This window comes from Gallinula chloropus, assembly GCF_964237585.1.
Source record: "Gallinula chloropus genome assembly, chromosome: 5".
Taxonomy (NCBI): Eukaryota; Metazoa; Chordata; class Aves; order Gruiformes; family Rallidae; genus Gallinula; species Gallinula chloropus.
Window position 1 is genome coordinate 79,536,497 of NC_140090.1, and position 20,843 is coordinate 79,557,339.

At 44.7% G+C, this 20,843-nt stretch overlaps 1 protein-coding gene across 10 annotated transcripts in view; it reads left to right on the forward strand.

The window, feature by feature from the left end:
* DOCK1 (dedicator of cytokinesis 1) overlaps positions 1 to 10,897 on the forward strand; it is a gene marked incomplete at its 5' end in the record, with an annotated part of 301,045 nt that extends 290,148 nt beyond the window's left edge. For all 10 annotated transcript variants that reach the window (XM_084265218.1, XM_084265212.1, XM_084265214.1 and 7 more), the window contains 2 exons: positions 1,604 to 1,749; positions 10,750 to 10,897. In XM_084265218.1, coding sequence (XP_084121344.1) covers positions 1,604 to 1,749; positions 10,750 to 10,845 — 242 coding nt within the window. In that variant the 3' untranslated portion in view covers positions 10,846 to 10,897. The remainder of the gene's footprint in view (positions 1 to 1,603; positions 1,750 to 10,749) is intronic.
* Between the last annotated feature and the right edge of the window lie 9,946 nt (positions 10,898 to 20,843).

The window sequence follows — 20,843 nt, forward strand, 5'->3', positions numbered from 1 at the left end:
TGTATTACCATCTTGGTAGCACCTACTAGTCTATGTGTAATGGCTTAGTGCCCATTACTACATGCTGTAATACAGTGTAAGATACAAAGATGAGGTTAAATTCAGCTACTAAAAGGTTGTTGGAGTAAATTTCTGACGTTTATCTATGAACTTCCCAGTACATTTGCAGCATTAATGTTTAATTACACATTTTCCAGTTGCACCTATTAATGACATGAGCTTAGCAGACACAGGTTCTGATGGAGATACTTAAAAGACAGTGCTGTGAATCTTTGGGGAATGGAGACATCCTGTCTGTGTGGAAAAGGAAGGATGAAAAACAAGGAGCAGTGGAAAAAGTGATGAGAAATTCAGGTCCTGGAGGACAAACAACACTTTTCTGTCTGATGTAGAAGAAACCACTGAAAGTTTGAAGTCCCAGGATGGAAAATATTCTTCTCTCTGGCTTAGTTGAAAGTTCAAGTGAAAGGATGAAGAGTAAAATTACAGCTTTCAGTGACAAATCAATACAGCCACCTTACAGTTAAATTGTGTTAGTGAGAGGCCGTTTTAGAAGACAATAAAAAGTCGCTTTTTGTAAGATATTGATAGGAACCTTGCAATAAAAATAATCTGCATAAACAAGGCCTCCACTTGTTTGGCAAACCACCCCAGTAAAAATGAAAATAACCTTTTTTTTTCACCCCCCCTCTTTTTTCATTTCCTAAATGAAAACACTTCCCTAATTTATCAAAAATAAATTAAGTTTCTTATCTTGTAGAGCTCACAGTGGGTTCTGCCGGTGTTAAAATGACTGAATTACTCTGAAATACACCGTGGGTGGAATTCTACACAAAAACCTATGTATCACTCAGGTCTCAATAAACTTTATTGTTCCTCAGGCTATTCGCCTCTCCAGCACGTACCTGCTAGGATTTATCTGCTAAGAAAAGGGAACTTTCAGCCCAGCAAACAGTAATAATAAATGTTTTGTACTTTCTCTTGCGTGATTTTATTTACTCAACAACTAATGACTGCTCATTTATTATAGTTACCTGGAGTTTGGAAGTTTTTGAGAGAGATGTAGTTAATTATAGGCTTTCATTTGTGCATTTTATTAGCAAGAAGCTTTTGGTTTATGGAGGGGAAATAAACAAAGCTTAGCTCGATTGTATTTTCTTGGTGAGCTTACCCAAACTTCTGTTGTGTGTTAATGTATGAGGTGAAAATGCAGAGCTTACAGCTGAGAAAATGATATTTGCTAAGCTGTGAATATTCTGGTGTGAAATCTGAAGGAAAAAATATATCAGAAATACATAAAATGTATTAAGAATATATTAAAAAGAGGGATTGTTCAAGTATTTTGAGTATATCCTAAAAATCAATCGGATGCAACTCCACAGTATGTACTTCCTTTCAATGTGGGGGTGGGTTCATTTGTTCTACTTGCCTTCAAATTGCTCATTAGATGAGCTGTGGATAATTATAGAGGCAGTGAAGAGCAGACAAAGATATCATGTGTGCAGCATTATCACAGTATCAGCGCTGTAAGGATTGGCACGGGCTGGATCTTTGGATTCGGGTCAGTTATTGAAGGAGTTAACTTGGTGTTGGTTTCTTACAGATCTGGAGCTGAATGGTATGTCCAGCTCTGACATCCCAGACGTTCCTCCTCCTCTGCCTCTCAAAGGAAGCATGGCCGATTATGGGAACCTCATGGAGAGTCAAGACTTGATCAGCCCGACCACCTCCCCCCCTGCCCATCAAAGGGTGAGTCCCAGACACTGTGATCATTTCCTATGGGTTTTCATTTCCTTCTGTGCTTTGTATGACCCAAAGCGAGGTGTAACCCAGGGATCTCTGCAGTGGCAAACAAGCCTCCAGAGCTTGAGGGAACGGCATCGCTCACGGAGACCGACCTGAAGGGAGGTTGGATTCCTTCTGGCAGAGGAGACTAAGCAAAACGTTGTTAGCTCTGTTGGTAAGGCAGCTCAAACAGACAGGATAAAGTCTCAGTGGCAAATTAGATTTAATAGCCTTTCAATCCTGTCTCAGGAAAGGGAATAAAACATGTATCTGACATCTTTCCTTTCTGGAGTGCCGTTCTGTCAACATTCAATCGCCACTTGTTTCCTAGAGGCACACACAGACGTGCCCCCTTTGAGGGAAGGAGCTCAGAAACACTCTTCATCATCAACAGGGTTTTCAGCTCTCTCTGAAGAAAATACGCTTCTTTTCAACTTTGTTTCCTGTATCCTGGAAGCTTTTAAAAATAATTTGGTCCTTTTCTTTAAAGCAGCACTTCTGAGAAGGGCCATTTATTTTCTTTTTAAGAAAAAAAAAAAATATGTGTTTAAAGAGGTTTTCTTTTCTTTGGCTTTGAAATGTGTAACTTTGGCCAAGCTGGTATTTTGTGGGAAAATTCTCAGCAGGAATGACTCTTTTTTTTTTTTTTTTTGTTTGCAAAGGTATCTGCCAGGATTTCTCTGAAGTTCATCATTCAAATGAATTTCTGTTGAGTAATTTGCTTTTCAGTAAATTCTCTAATGTCAGCAGAGAAAATCAGGCAGGACTTGAGTTTTAACTCCAGGGATAGTTTTGTTTAATATGGGCTATCACCATGTGCAACAGTACACAAGCCTGGCTTTCTCTGGGGTTGGAATTGTAACTGTGTTGTTGCAGGGACTGAGTATTTTCAGGCTAGATAGGGAAAAAAAAACCTAACAAAACAAACCAGATAAAGGAGTAACTTCAGGTGTGTGAGTAGTGTTACTCAAAACACAGTGTTTTACTCATTATCTGCATATAATGAAAAATTCTCCATTCCCATCATCTCTTGGAATCATAGAATTGTAGAATGGCATGGGTTGGAAAGGACCCCAAGGATTACAGAGCTCCAACCCCCTGCCACAGGCAGGGACACCAACCTCCCGGCCTGGAGCTACACAAGGTTGCCCAGGGCCCCAGCCAACCTGGCCTTGAACACCCCCAGGGATGGGGCACCCACCCCCTCTCTGGGCAGCCCCTTCCAGCCCCTCACCACTCTCTCTGGAAAGAACTTCCCCCTAATATCTCATCTCACCCTTCCCTCCTCCAGCTTCACTCCATCCCCCTTGTCCTGCCAGTCTCTGCCCTTTAACAAGCTGATTCCCCTCCTGTTCCTCTGCTCCCTTCAGGGACGGGGAGGCTGCAGTGAGGTCCCCCCACACCCTTCTCTTCTCCAGGCTGAACCAGCCCAGCTCCCTCATGACATAAGTTCCAGCCCCAGTCTGGTTGCTGTTGTGACCTTGCACAGCTCCTGTCAAGAGCAGGGTTTCCACATCATTAAATGGAAATTCATTTAAAAAGTAACAATATGCTCCCTTGGGGTTTTTTTTTTTGGCAAACTTTTATTTAGGTCTTAATATTTTTTCTCTTTACAGTCTTCACTGCTCAGACTCTTTTTTGTTTGTTTAAATACTTTGTCACTGTTGAAATGTGCTTCATTGTTGAACATAGAATCATAAACTCTTCATGGCTGGAAAAGACCTCTAAGACCATCAAGTCCAGCATGAAGCATTGCAGGAGCTCAGGATTTAAGCATACCTTAGAAATTCAATCAAAGATAACCAAACTTTTCTTCAGCATTGTATTTTTATAAACTTCTTTAAGCAAGGGAATATAGTTTCAAAGGCTGAAAAAAATGGATCTAAAGCAGATTTGTCTCAAAAGGACATGTATTAGTCTTAGAATTACTCTTAGGAAAGGCTTCTGGTCTTATAATAATCACTCCATGCATTTATTTCATCAGGTTTATAGGAAGGAGGCTGTTAAAGAACATAAAGCAAATGAGCAGTGCTGGGCATGAAAGATCAGATGAGTAAATTCTTCTTACTGCTGTGATTAAATCCCATCCACAGTTTTTAATGCCTTGAGTTTCATGGGTCGAACAGCTCCCTACTTCCTAACTTTATAATTCTCTGCTTAGTAAACTGATCATCTTTTAAATTACACATGCTTTGTAGCAGTGAAGAAAAATCAGTAAAAAAAATATGATAGATAAGATTATTTTAGTAGCTTTTAAACTGGAAATATCTCCTTGTGTGAGAAATCATTACCAGATTCACTCTGGCTGTCCTGCAGTCAGTTATTAAAACCAGAAAAGTGATGTAGCTAACAGGGAAGCATGCAGTGGTGAATGCATCAAGAAATACTTCAGCCTGCAGGCAGTCGTGTCATTGCATGTCTGAGAAGGTGATCTTAGCTTATTTGGAGTCCACTATTACCTCAGTCTACCTTAAGTCTTTATTCCAAGTGATCATCCAATTAAAAGCTCCTGATTGTCCTCTTACTCCTGGTTAACCGTGATAGCCTTATATATATTTTCTTGCACTGTATGAGTTGTTCTGCTAAAAATGTTCTTAATAATATATGGGGACATAAAAAAAGAAGTCTACAACTCCTGCAAGGATTATTATTACATCAAGGGATTCCTTGAGGCGCTTCTCATTCTTTATGGGTTCATCCCTACCCTCGCATTCAAATCAAGGGCCTGCTTAGTATTCCCAGCAAGAAGGGAAACTCAAAGAAAATAGACAAAGGAGCACTTACATTTATAATATTGGCTATAACACTTACTAAGCATCAGATATGGTTTGGATGGGGAGATCTCTAATGATCCCGGGTAGATAGAGAACTGGGCAAGGAGGGGATACAAAGAGAGGCTTCTTCAGCCTGGAGAAGAGAAGGCTGTGGGGGGACCATATTGCAGCCTTCCAGTCCCTGAAGGGAGCAGAGAAACAGGAGGGGAAGCAGCTTGTTAAAAGGGCAGAGACTGGCAGTACAAGGGGGAATGGATTGAAGCTAAAGGAAGGAAGGTTTTAATTAAATATTAGGGGGAAGTTCTTTATAGAGAGAGTGGTGAGGGGCTGGAACAGACTGCCCAGAGAGGTGGTGCATGCCCCATCCCTGGGGCTGTTGAGGTCCAGGTTGGCTGGGGCCCTGGGCAACCTTGTGTAGCTCCAGGCCTGGAGGTTGGTGTCCCTGCCTGTGGCAGGGGGTTGGAACTCTGTCATCCTTGGGGTCCCTTCCAACCCAGACCAGTCTATGATTCTATGACAACGATGCCTAATGCGAGGACCGGTATGGTCTCATATGGCTGACGGCTCTTATTTTGATTCTCTGGGATCCCTCGTTGCAGACCCGTTATTTGGATGTAATGGAAGTGTTTACAGAGAAGGAAAAATCCAGGGGGGTTTGATGTGTTGTGATGCATACGCTGCAGCGCTGATCATTATCTCTGAGGTTAGCCACAGCGAGCAAAAACTGACCTTAAAGGCTTCAGTGTACTCGTGTGGACAGAGAAAAAGACTGGAGGCTTCAAAACCCAGCTGAAACTACAGAGGCAGCAGGTAATTAGGGAGCACTGCTTCAGGGTTTGCAATTTTTCCTCCTTTGATGTTATTTCTCAGGAGAAATCCCCTTCCTTCCCAAAGTGCTGTGCCCTAGGGAAGCCTCTGAGCATCGTGGTGCCACCTCCCTGGGACCCCGCAGCTGGTTCAGTGCCTCAAGGCTCGCCCCGGGTTCGCTTACCATGGCAGTGGGAGGAAAGTCCTTAGCAGCATCATCCAGTGGAGATGTTGGAAAAAGTGAAATTGGAAAAAGTGCATTATTCATCCATTATGGTAAATTAGAAGGTTGATTTTGTGGACTGCATTTGCTCATAAATGGGAACAAATTTCTCCTCTTCTGTCTGATACTCCAATTTTTTAAAAAACAAACTCTCTGTCCAAAGCCTTTCCATGATGTGTAGAAGTATATAATGTGCCTGAAAGGAAAAATATTTAAAAATTAACATTTGGAGGTTGTTTTTTTGTCTGCTGGAGATGGGAAGCATTGCACAGTCTCTGCCACCTCCCGCCTCCGCTCGGCTGGGCTTTGGTGGGTTAAGCTCACGCCGAGCAAAGAGTTTCTAAAAAACTCACAATTGCTTTTTAATAAGTCTCAAAATCAATGGGCTGCCGCTGCTTATTACAGGATTTTGAGTGAAAAATGTGTTCTGGTGTCTGCCCAGCCATACAGAGCTGGTGACATGTCCCTGAGCAGCACCCGTGATGTTGTTTTGGGAAGGGCCTTGTCGCAGGCCCAGGCCGCGGGTTGTGCTCCGGACGATCGGTAATGCATTTGTTTATCGCTCTCACAGGGCTCAGGCCTTTGCTAAGAAATACAGTTTCTAGCTGGAGCCTAAACCTAATTCTGAGGGCATTGCTCATAACTCTTAAGGTCTGTTTGTGTACGGACCGGAGCAGAAAAGCCGTGCTTGGAAAATCGAGTTAGCCAGCGCGGTCTGAAATACTAATGGCCTCCACATGCAGAAGTGTGGTTCAACGGAGGGCAAATCGTGTTAGTCTGTGCTTTTACATGGCTGGCAGGCACCAGGAGCAAAGTCCTCCCTGCAGGAGGAGAGCAGACCACCCTGAGGTCCAGCTCTCCTAGTCGTCCCTGTGGGAGCATCCCCCCCCACTGCTCCCCACCTCACCAACCTGGTGAGGAAAATCTGAGATCGGGATTGAAGCACCTTGATGTTGCCTGTTCTGAGGGATCTTTTGCATTGCCAGAGGAGGGGATGCTTAGCACATGGCAGGTGGGAGCACACAGAGGGTGCAGTCCTCTGCAGAAGGACTCAAAATGACTTACTTTAATCAACACACTCCAGCAAGGGCAGCTTGTGACTGTGAGACAGAGTCAAATGAAGCTTCAATAGATGAAGCATGGCAACAGACTTTAAACAGCCAGTTTAACTTGGTTATCTGAGGTATTTTCCACATAACTTTGCTCTCAGGGTCAAACAGCTGAATAGCTTAAACCATCTGTAATTTGGTTCCAAACCCCACAAGTTGGGTTGATTCTCTTCACTAACACCTTCTTGCTCTCGCAGGGGTATTCCTGCAAGGCCTCACATCACGTGTTATTTTCCACTGTAGTTATTAAATAAGCACGTTGCTGCTTGTCAGGCAGCTCCTGTAAAAACAAGGGTGTAAGTGAGAAGGAACAATTCAGAACTTCTTATTGGAAAGCATTTACACAGCCCCATGTAGTTGGGAGCCTATTTACAGCTCGTTTCTACTGCTTCTGAGCTAATTAGATCAGTTAATCCTTCAAAGGAAAGTGGTTTTGATGGGATCCCCATACCTCATCCTATTGATGACCATTTAATTTCAAAGCAAAGTAGCTCAGAGGCAAAGAAATCTCTTGCAGCATCACAGGGACCACTTTTGGGAATCAAGTTTTGTTTGATTTTTTTTTTGTTGTTTATTTGATAGTATTTTATGATTGGGAAAAAAAAAATCTCATACCTTATTTCACTTCTTCACAGAGTAGAAAAACCATGTAGTTTTTCATCTTTAATTGATTTTTACTGTACAGTGTAGAGTAGCTTCTAAGAGAACAGAGACAAATGTTTTTAAACCTGAGTCTTTTCTGTATCAGGGAAAAAAAACAAACAAATGGGAGCAATTTCATGTTGGAAGCAGAAGGAACAGATTGCTTCTGTGTTGCAGATGTGCCTTTTACATAAGGTTTCTGCTTCCCCCGAGGTACCCGGGAGTTAAGGATTCTGCCCAAAAATAGGTTTGAACGTGACCCAGCAGTCTCTGTCCTCATGTCAGAAAGTAAAAGCGTGGTAAAAGGTTCATAATTAACCACTGAAATATAAACATGAACTCTGCAAAGTGGTTCTTAATTAAATGTAAAATCAAGGGAAGCTCTTCTTGTGTATCCAACTTTCCAAGGGGAAGAAGCGTGGCAAAACGCACATCCTAAGCCTGACACTGATTTTTGGAGGATGATACCAAAGGGAAGGGAGGAAGCATGCTTGCATTTCTTCCTGTGCTGCCATAAAAGGGAGCATGTATCAGCACTTGGAGCCATGGCCAGGTCTGGAGTTGCACCAGTTCCATGTTGGCACGTTTTGTTGTGCTAATTCCTCGATAATGTCGCCCTGATGAGCATTACATGTCCTACTTAATGTATTCCTTGGTAGCTTATTATATAAATGAACATGTGCTAAATTTATCCGACTTTCTAATGGAAATTGTAAATTGAATTATAATAATTATCTACCTATCTCTGTTATTTCTTTCTGCCTAATTTGCTTGCAGAATCTAAGCTCTGGTAGGTTTTGTGCTTGTTATTTATAGCGTATATATTTAGCTTATTCTGGTCGTATTTGCATTGTATCTGTTCTTCAGAAGCAGGTTTTCAGGGATAATTTGATTGTTCTCTGATCAATATGGAGGGCTCATTTGTTTGAGAAATGCCATTGAGCTAATTGAATTGAGAATTATTGCCAATATGCTGCTATTTAAATTCAAAATGGATTTTTACAGATTATGCTATCAGCAGAGTTAGGGGCTGGGTTTTTTTTTTATTTTCCTAGTGATAAATGCAAAGTTAAAGATACCATCTGAGAGCAAAACATCAAGGAAATTTTTTATGTCTTGTAACATATTTTAGAGGGGCCCTTGCTTTATTTAATTACAACATCAATGCCACCTCCATCAGGGGTCCTTGCACGGTGAACGCCGATGTTCTGTGAACCTGCAGCGTTTCCCTAAGCTTGCCCAGAGCCCCTGCCTGGATCCATGATTGTAACTGAGTGAAGTCTCAAAGATTTTTGAAATCTGCAGATCACAGTTGAACGTGTGAAGCTAAATAACATTGACTGTCCAGCTCTTATTCAGGTGCCTCCGCAGGGATTCAGGATCTAACCTAATACAAGGTCAGGAAAAGTATTTGATCAGGGAGAAGAAATCCTTAGTGGTTCTGATTGGAGGATGTAGAGACACATCAGCACTTGGCAGTTTATTTAAAAATGGCTCTGTGATCCCTGTTTGTTTGCCAGGAGGAACGAGAACACTGTAAAACAGATTGGAAACTATTTCTTTCCAGGTGGGATACAGGAAAGAAATATCCCAGCAAAAATCCAGCTCTGCCAGTCTCAGCCTTACCTTTCTGTTCAATCTGAGATTAGTAAAACTACCTAATGGAAGCTCTGGGTTTAGAATAGCACACTGTCTTAAAAGCTGCTTGGGTGAGGGCATTTGGTTAGCTTAAAGGTGCTTTTTTAACCTCGACGCTTACACATCATCCCATCAGAGGATGGGAGGAGTGTTGGGAGGCTCTCCGGGCTGCTTCTGCCTTGGGCAAAGACTGAAACCTCCTGGCATCACCCTAAACTGCTCTTCTTTGTGGATAGCAGCTTTGGATAGCTTCTGAAAGGGAGAGAGGCCTCATACTTTGTGCTTTCCCGTGGTTTATCAGTTACGTGTGTGCCGGTTTCTTAACTGTGATTGAGAAACCATCATTTGTAACCTTACCACCACCTACAACTACCTGACAGGAGGGTGTAGAGAAGTGGGCGATGGTCTCTTCAGCCAGGGGACAGGAGCTGGGACAAGGGGCAATGGGCTCAAGCTGCCCCAGGGCAGGGTCAGCTCAGATGTGAGGGGAAAGTTCTTCCCTGGCAGAGTTGTGGGGCTGTGGCACAGGCTGCCCAGGGAGGGGGCTGAGTCCCCACCCCTGGGTGTGTTTAACAGAGGGGAGATGAGGTGCTCAGGGATCTGGTTTAGCACAGGACAGGAACGGTTGGACTTGATGATCTTAAAGGTCTTTTCCAACTGTGTCATTCTGTGATTCAGTGCAAGCAGCAGGTGCAGTGTGGCATGAAGGCATCTCAGGTGCTTGAACTGGGCTCAGAGCAGGGATCAAGGAAGTTTGGCAGGGTCGGTGTGTGTCCTAAGGGTGTGAGGTGTGGGCACTGGGAGCCAGCGGTGTGTGGGGTGGTAAGGGATGGATACACCGAGTTGCAACAAGTGGGAGTGAAAAAGCTACTTTACCCTTTAGAGGGAAAAAAGAGGTGGTGGCTGAGCAGGAGAAGAATCCTAGGGAAAGACAAAGCCGAAGCAGCGTCCATGAGGTGTGATGCTGCAGTGATGGCAAGCACATGATGGCCACACAACCAAAAACACCATAGAAAACCAGAGTACAGAGTGCAGGAGCAGCCAGCAATGTTCTCAAGCTCTTCCTGAAGTAGATTTAATCATATATGTGACTGAACATTATGGAAAAAGTCCTAATTTCCATAATGACTTTTTTAATTTCCCCAATTATCCAGTGAAGCTATCAGAGGGTGTTCCTGCGCTGTTGTATGATATATGAAGGGATTTAAAATATATATATTTGAACAGACAGGCTTTCTGCTTTGAATGTTTTAGTTATAGCTGAATGTGTAATAGTAAATTGCAAGTTACTTATCTCTGTAAATGGTTTCCTTTTCTTTTTTTTTTAATTATTTGTGTTCTAAATGTGCAAAATAGAAAAATAACTGAAAAGCAATGAAGCCATTGCTTCAACTTGGCTTTTAAGCTCTGCAGTGTATAGAGGCTGAGGGCAGTCGATACAGACCAAGAAATCAATACCTTATCATGATATAAAGTGGGGAATTATAAACTTCTCCAGTGCTTTCAAAAGATTTTTCCTCAAACACTGAGCTAGTTAATCAGGGACCCTTGAGAGATTTGGGGTTTCTTTTCACTGTCAGAAGTAAAAGTTGTATTTTAAGCTAATGGCCAAGAGCATTTGGGTTTCGTGGTAGCAAATTCTTGCAGAGAAGCTTTCAGAAGTCCGAGGGCTGCAGACTTAGAGGCTGTCTCTCCCTGTTAGGTGTGAGCCACGGTCCTTTCAGAAAGCCATTCGTTGCTAACACGCTTTGTCCAAATTGGTTTCTTCCAGCACCTGCCACCTCCGCTCCCAAGCAAGACTCCCCCGCCTCCGCCTCCAAAGACAACTCGGAAGCAAACGTCTGTTGACTCTGGGATTGTCCAGTGAAGAAGGAAGCGTGGTGGTTTGTTTTATTTCCAAAGATAAAGCTGTAACAATTCATTTCCCTAAGTATTCTATGGTATATAATGTTTACCTCATTCAGGCCTGCAGTATCTAACATATAGTGCAATGACTGTAACTCCCTAAGAAACCCATTGCTAGCCGTGTGTCGGAAACAACACTACATCACCCCTCCTCCCAGGGTTATTCCTTCCTGAGACTTGCAAGAGATCTGGATTTCTACTTGAGCCTGGGAGGCATTCATCAACTGACAGTACCCTCTTCCTAAACCTTCTCCCTGCTTCTTCTGGATAACTTCAGGCACATAGGTAGCTGTGGACTTATAAAATGAGAGTTGAGTGTTTTGTACCTAAAACGTGTAGGTAACTATGGAGTTTCACATGAGCTGAGTGTTTTGTACCTAATCTCAGTGTATATAGGAATCGATGACGATATTCACATTGAATTCAGGGCACGGTGGAATAGGCTTCACAGGAAGGAGAACCTGCTGTAGGGTTTCCCCAGATAACGAGTTCTGTCTGGGGCTCAAAACTCACAGCCTGATTTGTGAGATGTGCCTTCTTTTTACTTGTTCTCTATTATAAATAAACCCATTGCTAATGGCCTTTAATTAGTCCTTGGTGAGCAGTCATCTCCATTATTGTTCTGGTGGCCCTTCCTCAGGGTGTTGATCGGTGAGTAGAGCGGGGAAGCCTTTTAGCTGCTGATGGGCACGAGCATATAGGAAAAGGGAGGGACTAAGCAGATAGGAAACTCCTGGTCCTTCTGAACTGAGGATGAGAACGGGAAGAGCTTCCTCTTTAATGTGTAATATTTCATGTGGATTAGGATGAACTGAACGGAGTCGTTTTGTCCTTGTGCCATCATTCTGTACAGCGTTTGTATATATGATGGTTTTCAGAATGTTTTAATTTTTATGGTGCCTGCTTTTCATGTAATAATGAATTAATGTGCCTGCAAAGAATGCCTTATGTATTTTTAATTTCCTAATTGCTGAAAGTGTAAAAAAAAAAAAATAGGCAATTTTTTTTTCCAGAGACTGGGCTCTGAGATGTACTGGACAATGATGGGGTGGGGTGTTGGGAGGGAGGAAGGAAACTAACTTTATATTCTAGTGTTTTATATTGTCATCACTCTTCCATTTTTTTTACTATCTACAATGTTTTTACTCTTACAGTAGATTATTTTTAAATATACCACTGACTCAAAAAATAAAATATTATTTTAAAAACTTGTCTAAGAAAATGAATACATTTCCTTGGTGTTTCTGATCTGCATTTCAGGAACTGTTTGTGCTCTGTAGAGGGCTATATGGACACTTAATGCTCTTTTTTTTTTTCCTGAACAGCTTTGGTGGATCCCATGCTAAAGCTGGACTCTTGCACAGTCCTGGTGTGTTTGTTCCTGTGTGTGTATGTAGTGCCAAGATAATACCCACCTCAGCACTGTCAGTGTCCATCTCTGTAGGCTGTCAGTGTTCATGGTGATAGCTTACTTCTCTTTGAAGTTGTGAGTTATCTCATGCTGAACACCTCAGAAAAGAAGATGGGGTTTAGGTAATATTTTCTCCCTGAAGTAGCTGCTACGTGGTGGAAGTAGCAGGCAGCAGCATGACTACATGTCAGTGAGCAGTAATGTCATTAGGTTCCCTCCTCATAAAAAGTGGTCAATAAGTTCTCATAGTTTTGCCTTAAACCATTTTTGCTGCTTTAGATCAAACAAGCACGCTTTCTTGTGCAGTAACAGCAGCTACCAGAGTGCCTCAGAATGTCCTGTTCAATACTGTCCTACAGGTCCCTGTTTGTTTTGTTATTAGCACAAGCTCCATGCAGGGGGAACAAGCTGGGAAGGATTCTCAGCTACAGTCGATCAGCTATTCTTTCCCTAGATGATTGATAGTGTATTACAACTTGAACTCTCTAAGTCTTCCATTTAATTGGCAGTTGCTTTAGAGGCTGCTCTTGATGCTGGGGAGGAGATGGTGCTGGTGTGACGGTGAGTTTTCCTCTTTCCTGTTCCATTTGCTCTCTGAAGGATGGGAAGAGGCTTCACATGGACCTTTGTGCAGATGTTTGTACATTTGGTTTCTGATGACATGTTTGTTTTCATGCTTCCTTAGCAAACTCCTGTGCTCACGTAGGGGTTACGGTTTGGCCCTGCAAGGCTCCTCAGACAGGAACTCCACTCTCAGACTGGTACTGCGGTGCAAACCCTGCATCTCACAGGGGTGTTTTACAGCCACACAAGCTGGGACTGGGAGTTGAAAAGCAGACTCTCAGATTCACTCTCAGGCTCAAATTGTCACCATTTTTACAATCTTAACGGCTTCTAGGCTGTAACTTGTGTAGAAACCAGCCAGAACAACTCATCACCCTCCTCAAAGTGCTGTAAAAACACACTTCAGCAACTCCAGAAACTAACTGGGTTACAGTCTCCGAGCCCTGTGTGCTTCTGCAGAGGCTGTGTCCTGGGGTGTGCTGTCCTTTGTACTCCAGTGGCATGGTACCAGAGCATCCCTGTGCAACATGCATGTCTGATAACATTGTTTGCAGCAAAGCTGGGCCAACGTGGAAGAGCTTGATAGGAGACAACGCAGAAAAAGGTGGTTATTTAGTGGTATCACTAACTCTGCCCTGTCCTGCTCACAAAGGTCGAGGTGCACGTGCCCAAGCGACAGGTCAGGGTTGCTTGTGGTTGTGGAGAGGACAAGAGGTGCCTCCTGTGAAGCCTTCATCCCATCTCCTGCGTGATTCTGAGGTTGGTAAACACGTGCTGGTGGTTGGGTGTGACCTTGGTCCCCTTTGGGAGTTGGTGGTGACTGTGATCTCATGTCTCTTTAGTCTGTCTGACTTGTGTTGGCTTTCCTAAGGCAGCACTCAGTGTGTTCCATGTCTGGTGTCTCCCTGCCCGGTGAGGATGCTCTGCGGTTCCAGTTCTGCTCTTCCTTTTCCCACCATCATCCCTTAAAGGCCTCACGTGCTTTCCCCACCTTGGTGCTACCTTGTGTTGGGATAACCTGATCCAGCTGTCACTGTTTTATCCTCCTGCCATCTCTCCTGGTGTCTCCATGCCAAGGGTTCAGACTTCATCCAAACCCTCATTTCTGCTACAAGAGGATGCCACAAGAAAGCTGCTGGGAAAGGTGATCCCTATGTGTCTTCCATAGCAGACCTTGCCATCCCTTCCCTCAGACTTGAGAGCAAAGGCTTTGCAATACAAAGTTTTCTGAAAGGAGATACTCAGAGGTGTCAAGTTTCTAAATACTATGAGAAAATGGGGATATTTATAACCAGTAATTTTTTTCCTTCAGCTTACTTACCACCAAGTTGTCTTGAACTGCCAATATAAAAAAGAGAAGCACTTGATACCATTTCTCTGAGCCTGAGCTTGGGAGTGAGGGGGAAGCTTTTGCAGGTGCACACATCAATTCCCATCAGTCCCATGCAAAACCACAGAAGAATTGGGCAGCAGTTGTTTGGGTTTTAATCAGATTTCTTTTCCAGGGGAAGCTCGATGCAAAGGTCAGTTCTTAAGCTGGTTTCCATAATTGACATTTATGATTACTGAGATGTCTCTGGTGGTACCACCAATCCTGAGTGTAAAAATGTTTTTAAATCCTGCTTTGTCCTAAAGTAGGTATCGTTCTTCACCATGGATGTCTGCAGCACACAACTGGGCAGGGAAGAAATACCTTGCAGAAGAAATACCTTGCAGAAAAAGCTTGCCAGTGCATAGATACATTTGTTTATGGTGTGAGAACAGGATTTATGTTGAAGCCTTGAAAAGCCCAAATCAAAACAATTACCTATTTTTAGTAAAAGTTCTCTGGAGAACATAGTCATTTCTTGTCTCCATCCTTGACACAACCAGGTGAAGTACACACTGTTTCTCACAAAGGTTAGGACTGGTGTGAGGTTTAAATACGTTTAGACCAGACTTAGTGTAGGGTGGAACATGAATCATCCTCCTCTTCTGATCCAGCAGTTCCATCCTGCATTGGGCTTTGGGATGGTTTTTGGATGCCATTATGAACAAAGAAACGTGTTGTAACCCCAAGCTGGAGATACAGGAAGGTAAGGCAGAAATTGTTTTCCCTGGACCTCTTCAGTTACACATCCACCTGTGGTGTTACACAGAGATGTTGCTCTGTATTGTCTGTAACTGCTGGGAGCTCACAATGTGTGGAAACAGGTTGCCCTTTCCATTGCCACTGCCTTCCAGCCCTTGCTGGAAACGTGATGGCTTGTGCAGCTTTTCTTCCTGGTCTCCTGCTCAAGTTCTTTGTGTTTCCTTGCAATGAAAAGCCTTGGGGTTTATTTTTAAGGAAACATGGGACACCTTTCAGGTTGTTTTCTTACTGCATCCCTTGAGATGCCACACTGATATTGACCTGCATGTGTGCTCAGCTGTGTTTTGGCAGGGGGGTTGGACCTGATGATCTCTGGAGGTCCCTTCCAACCCCTACGATTCTGTGATCTAAATTCCACACACGATGCTCAGGGTGCACACACAGACCAGAGCCATGGGGACATCCTTGAGCTGGACGTCTCCCAGGAGGATGGGTGGTGAAGGTGACCAAGCTTTGTGCCCCCTCAGCCCCGTGCAGCTGTGTGGCTGGGCTGGGGCTGCCAGCATCCCTCTGCACTAGGTGAATAAGGCATTTTTCAGTCTGCATCTACACCCTGACTTGTGATGAAGCGACAAACTGTAGCGTGTGGAGAATATGCCAGTGGAAAAAGGGACCAAGGGCTTGAGCGATGGAGGCCACTGAAATTCAGGGGTTTCCTTTGTCCTCAGCTTTAACACAGTAATGGGAAGCAGGAGGTCTGGCTGTGCTGAGCAGGGGTCTGAACTGAGTTCCAGGATTGCCATTCCTGTCTTCTTGGTGATGCAGAGACGTGCGGATCGGCCCAAGTACTTGGTTATTGTATGGGATCCAGCCAGCTGTTCTCCAGTGAGGCTATTTATAGGGGTTTTAATTTTCCTCTGTTTTGTCCTATGCATTCTGCAGACATGAATAATTACTGTAAATTGGGTTTCTCTATCACACAGCAGATGATGTATTTAATTTCCAGTGCGTGTGGTATTGTATTCCAGCACTCTCAGGCAACGTTGCTGAACGTTTTATCAATCATTTATCAAATCATCCCTAACAAATAGTTCATTTGACATCTTACTGGGCTGTCTGTGGACTGGTGTCTTAAGGGGATATACTGACCCCCTGGTGAGACCAAGTTGGGACGGTGACTCCATTCAGTCTCAGGTTGGCCAAGTGGTTTCCACCCCCCCAGTGCCACCTTGTTACAGCTACATGGTGAGGTATCATAGAATCATAGACTGGTCTGAGTTGGAGGGGACCTCAAGGATCACAGAGTTCCAACCCCCAGCCACAGGCAGGGAAGTTGACCATCTCAGATTCATTGCTACCCAACCTCCCTGTCTGCCATCCCGAACTTGTGGAGATTTTATTGGTGATGAAATGTTGCTATTTTGGGTTGAATCTGTATTGTTTTGGGCATTCCCTCAGCTATTCATTGCACAGTTTGCCTCTGATGCTGTTGAGCAGCCCAAACTCCCTTGCAGAGCTGAGGAACTAAAGAGAGGAACATTGGCCATAGCATATTAATCCTCCAGATTCAGTGATGAGACCTCCCTTTCTTCACTGACACCTTGTGTTTAATTTGCACTGTTTTCAAACATTTGCAAATTATTTTTATGCAGCTCCAGGCAGATTTCCTTAAGCCACCCATATCAACACGTTCTCCTGGTATTTACCCTCCTTGGTAGCCACCCCCATGTCCATTTTCAGGTTGTTTCACCTCCTTTAAATTGCAAGAAACTCAAATGGTGTTTGGATCTTCTTGTTTATCAGATGATTCCTAACAAACTCTTCTGAAAAGGGCAGTGGTCCCCAAAGATGGTGTGTGCTGCCCTGCCCTTTGTCTGTCACCACAGAGGTGTCTTTGCTATGAGCAGTGCCTGATGCCTGGCCTCATGTTCCTTGGGTTGCTCACCTCATATCACATAATGAACCTCTGAGCCTCTAATTGTCCTCATTATCACCAAGAATGAGCATGGTGGGTCGCTCACACATTTCCAGACCAGGAGGTCTGGCTGTTTAACAGATGCTGGAAAAGATGCTGGTTCTGCTGTTCCTGAGAGTTGTGGCCTCCTGCCAGTTTGCATCAGAGGGGAATATGTGGTGTCATCACATTTGAGGGAGTCCTTCACAAAGAGAAAGCGTAGACAAAACCAAATGTGACCCTGTTTCCTATAGATAAGGCATTTTTTGGTGTGTGCTGCTGCTGTTGGCTCTTCTTCCATGTTTTATTACTTATTCTCAAGCCTTATTTCCCCGTGGCTGGGCTTACACACCATAGTCCCTGTTTAAATAATAGGGCAATCCTCTGCATCAGTGCAGCCTGGGAGGGGATGTGCTGGAGAGCAGCCCTGCACAGGACTTGGGGGTGCTGGTGGACAAGCAGGTTGACATGAGCCAACTGCACAGTCGCAGCCCAGAAGGCCAACTGTGTCCTGGGCTGCATCAAAAGGAGTGTGGCCAGCAGGTCTGGGGGGGATTCTGCCCCTCTGCTCTGTTCTCCTGAGACCCCACCTGGAGTGCTGGGTCCAGTTCTGGAGTCCCCAACATAAGAAGGATATGGAACTGTTGGAACAGATCCAGAGGTTCATAAAGATGATCAGAGGGCTGGAGCACCTCTCCTGTGAAGACAGGCTGGGAGAGTTGGGCTTGTTCAGCCTGGAGAAGAGAAGGCTCTGGGGAGAACTTATAGCACCTTCCAGTCCCTGAAGGGGCTACAAGGAAGCTGGGAAGGGACTTGTTAGCAGGGTCTGGAGTGACAGGACGAGGGGGAATGGGTTTAAAGGGTAAATTTAGATTGGATATTAAGAAGAAGTTCTTCACTCTGAAGGTGGTGAGGCCCTAGGACAGGGTGCCCAGGGAGGTGGAGGCTGCCCCCTCCCTGGAGGTGTTCAAGGCTGGGTTGGATGGGGCCTGGAGCAGCCTGGGCTGGTGAGAGGTGTCCCTGCCCATGGCAGGGGGTTGGGACTTGATGATCTTTAAGGTCCCTTCCAGCCCTGACCATTCTGTGATTCTGAATTGAGTTCTCCTTCTACATCATTCCTCCTACGAGCAGTGACAGGTCACTGCACCAGCAGTGGGGAACCCATCAAAGGAACTTCAAAAAACATCTCTACTAAACAAACATATGTATATATAGAGAGAGAGATCAGGATATTGAACAGCCTGTACCCAGGCACTGATTTAGAGCAGCTTGACACGTGCTGTGGTGAATCACAGACGACTAATGTACAAGTGTAACAGTTTGAGAGGTGAAACAACCCCGCCAGCTTCGGTCTAGGCAAAACACTTCTTAGATTAGCATAAATTACCGAGTTTAAAATGCTTATTAACATTTCATTTAACATTATGAACGTTGGTTTGGGAAGTCTGATCCTGTAGCAAGAGAAGAAATCATCGTGGAGTGCAGGAAGTTCACTTAGGCTGTAATTATTGCTTCGCTGGAAATTATATGTGTGTCCCTGCTTTGGGATGGCATGTGCTCAAAATCTGTAGTAGGGAAAATAACCCGTGTAACTCAACGGTAAGTTCTCAGATTTCAAAAGAAACATGTCTTCTTTCAAAAGAGGAGGCAGTTATCTGCTGCCCACTGCTGCTACAGGAGGCCTGTCCTGAGGTATTTTAAAATCAGGTTGAGATCTAGCTCAGTCTACCAGTTATAAACGTCCTTCCATGAGTTTATTGCCAGGTACAGTTGGCAAATATATTTGGGGTCGTCGTTCTTCTGTGAAGGACATTATTGTTATTGCTCCTCAGGAGAAAGCCTGGAAGTAGAGGAATTATTTTGCTATAAAGAGGTCAGGTTGTGTGTCTAATTACTGACCTCGGGGTCTGGATGGAGGTGAGCAGAGGTCTGTGGATGGTGGCACCATGCTTTTGTGATGGACAATCCTTCCATGAACATGAGTCTGTAGTGCAGAAAGGGGTGAGCACTTCTGAAATGCTCTTGAGTCCCCACCCCTGGGTGTGTTTAACAGAGGGGAGATGAGGTGCTCAGGGACCTGGTTTAGCACAGGACAGGAACGGTTGGACTGGATGATCTTAAAGGTCTTTTCCAACCTTGTGATTCTGTAAAGTTTGCATCAGAAGCTTCTGGAGAGGAATCAGTCTCTGCCCTTGTCAGGGCTCCCATGGCTTTGGGAGCATGAATTTCCTTTCTCCAGTGTGAGGTTTTTCTGGGGATGTGGTGTCTGTGTCAGGTCAGTAGCAGAAATCATGCCGTAAGCAAGGCCAGGTCACTGGAACACCTGGAAGAGGTGACGTTCTGCTTTACTGGATGGCAAGTGCAGCACTGATCTCACAGCATTTGCAACCTCTCTTCCTTAGAGGCACCAAGGAGAACGTCCTCTCCCAAGGTACAGCTCAGCTCTGCTGAGCCCACTAAGCCACCCCGGCGCAGGTATCACTGCAGGCAAAGCCTGGTGTCCTGCTCCTGATGTTAATCATTAAGCACCCTCAGGATAATGAAACTGCAGGGTAGGTCCTGGGTTTGTACCCACAGCACTCACACCCATTGCTCCCTATCGCATTCCTATTGTTCCCAGTACAGGTGAAATGGGGTGAGGTGGCTTTCCTACAGCCTTGGTAGAGGGAAGGAGGAGAAGCCTTGCTGGCAAGGCTTAGTTTGTCCCTCCTGTGCACTGTAACACTCCAGCATCAAAAATTATGTCTTTAAAATGATCACTAAGCATGTGTGTCTTCTGCCTCAGTAGCTGATGTTGATAGGACAGCTGTTGGGACAGAATTACAGCTGGTGTCAGTGGGCTGTACAAAGTCAACTGAATTCTTTTAATACCTTATTGTTTAATAAAAGGACTTTGGTCCAAGAAACTACTCCAAATCCCAAGCTACAACTAAGTGTAAACAATAGATAAAGTTTGGATCAGTTTTAAGAGTCGATTTTGAGTGAAGATGAGTCAGTTGTAGGTGACGATGGGTCTCGATTCTCGGTGCTTTGTATCCTGTCACTGACAGGGCTGTGGCTTGGCTGCAAGTTCCCTTGACTGGAAATCATCTGCTATTAGAAAGTGTGTCGCTCTGAAACCATTAGAAATGGGCATAGTGGAAAGCCAGGCTGCTTTGGGCTGCAGAGACTTGGAGGCAACTGGAAGCAAAATGATAATTTAGCGTGGAAAAGCCGAGCCCACTGTAGCCATGAGCTGTGGGGAGCTGAGACTCCCCAGCCTGGGGGAAGGAAAACCCTTCCCAAAACAGGGCCGTGGCTGGCACGGTTTGCTGGTTTGTTTTATTCAGCAAACAAATCCAACTAGTAAATGGAATTAGCAGCAAAAGCTTCCCAGCATCCTACTGGGTGCTTTGGGACACTCTGGGCTGTGGGGTGAATGGTCTGTGCCCCCATCCCTGGGTTTGGAAGTGAGGAGCTGGTGGGGATGCTGAGGGGGGCTTATGAGCATTTGGGGTGACACCCCTCATGGCATGTGAGGTGCCACGGGGACTGGTGTGGGCTCTGGAGGGGACACATGGTGCATCTGTCCTTCTTCCTGGGGAGGGCAGTTAAATCCTGCCTGAGGCACAGCAAGGCATGGCTGTTCTGCAGCAGAGGCTCCAGCAGCAGGTGGGACATGCAGGTGGGGTCAGGCAGATGGACATCTTCCTTCCCCAGAGCAATCAGCACTTTGCCCCACAGCAAACAGCAGCCTGACATCAGCATGAGCAGGGGAAGTCCAAACACAAATGGAATAAAACCAACAGGCTTGTTAGACCACAAGGAAAAGTGGAAGTCCTGTGATGGAGCTTTGGGGAAGCCTGGGTTGGGGTCTGTGGGACAGACCATGGATGGGCAAAACCTGCCCACGGCTGCGACTGCTTTCAGCAGATGCATCTCCAGGTGCATTTCATGATACATTTCCATTTCATTATAATC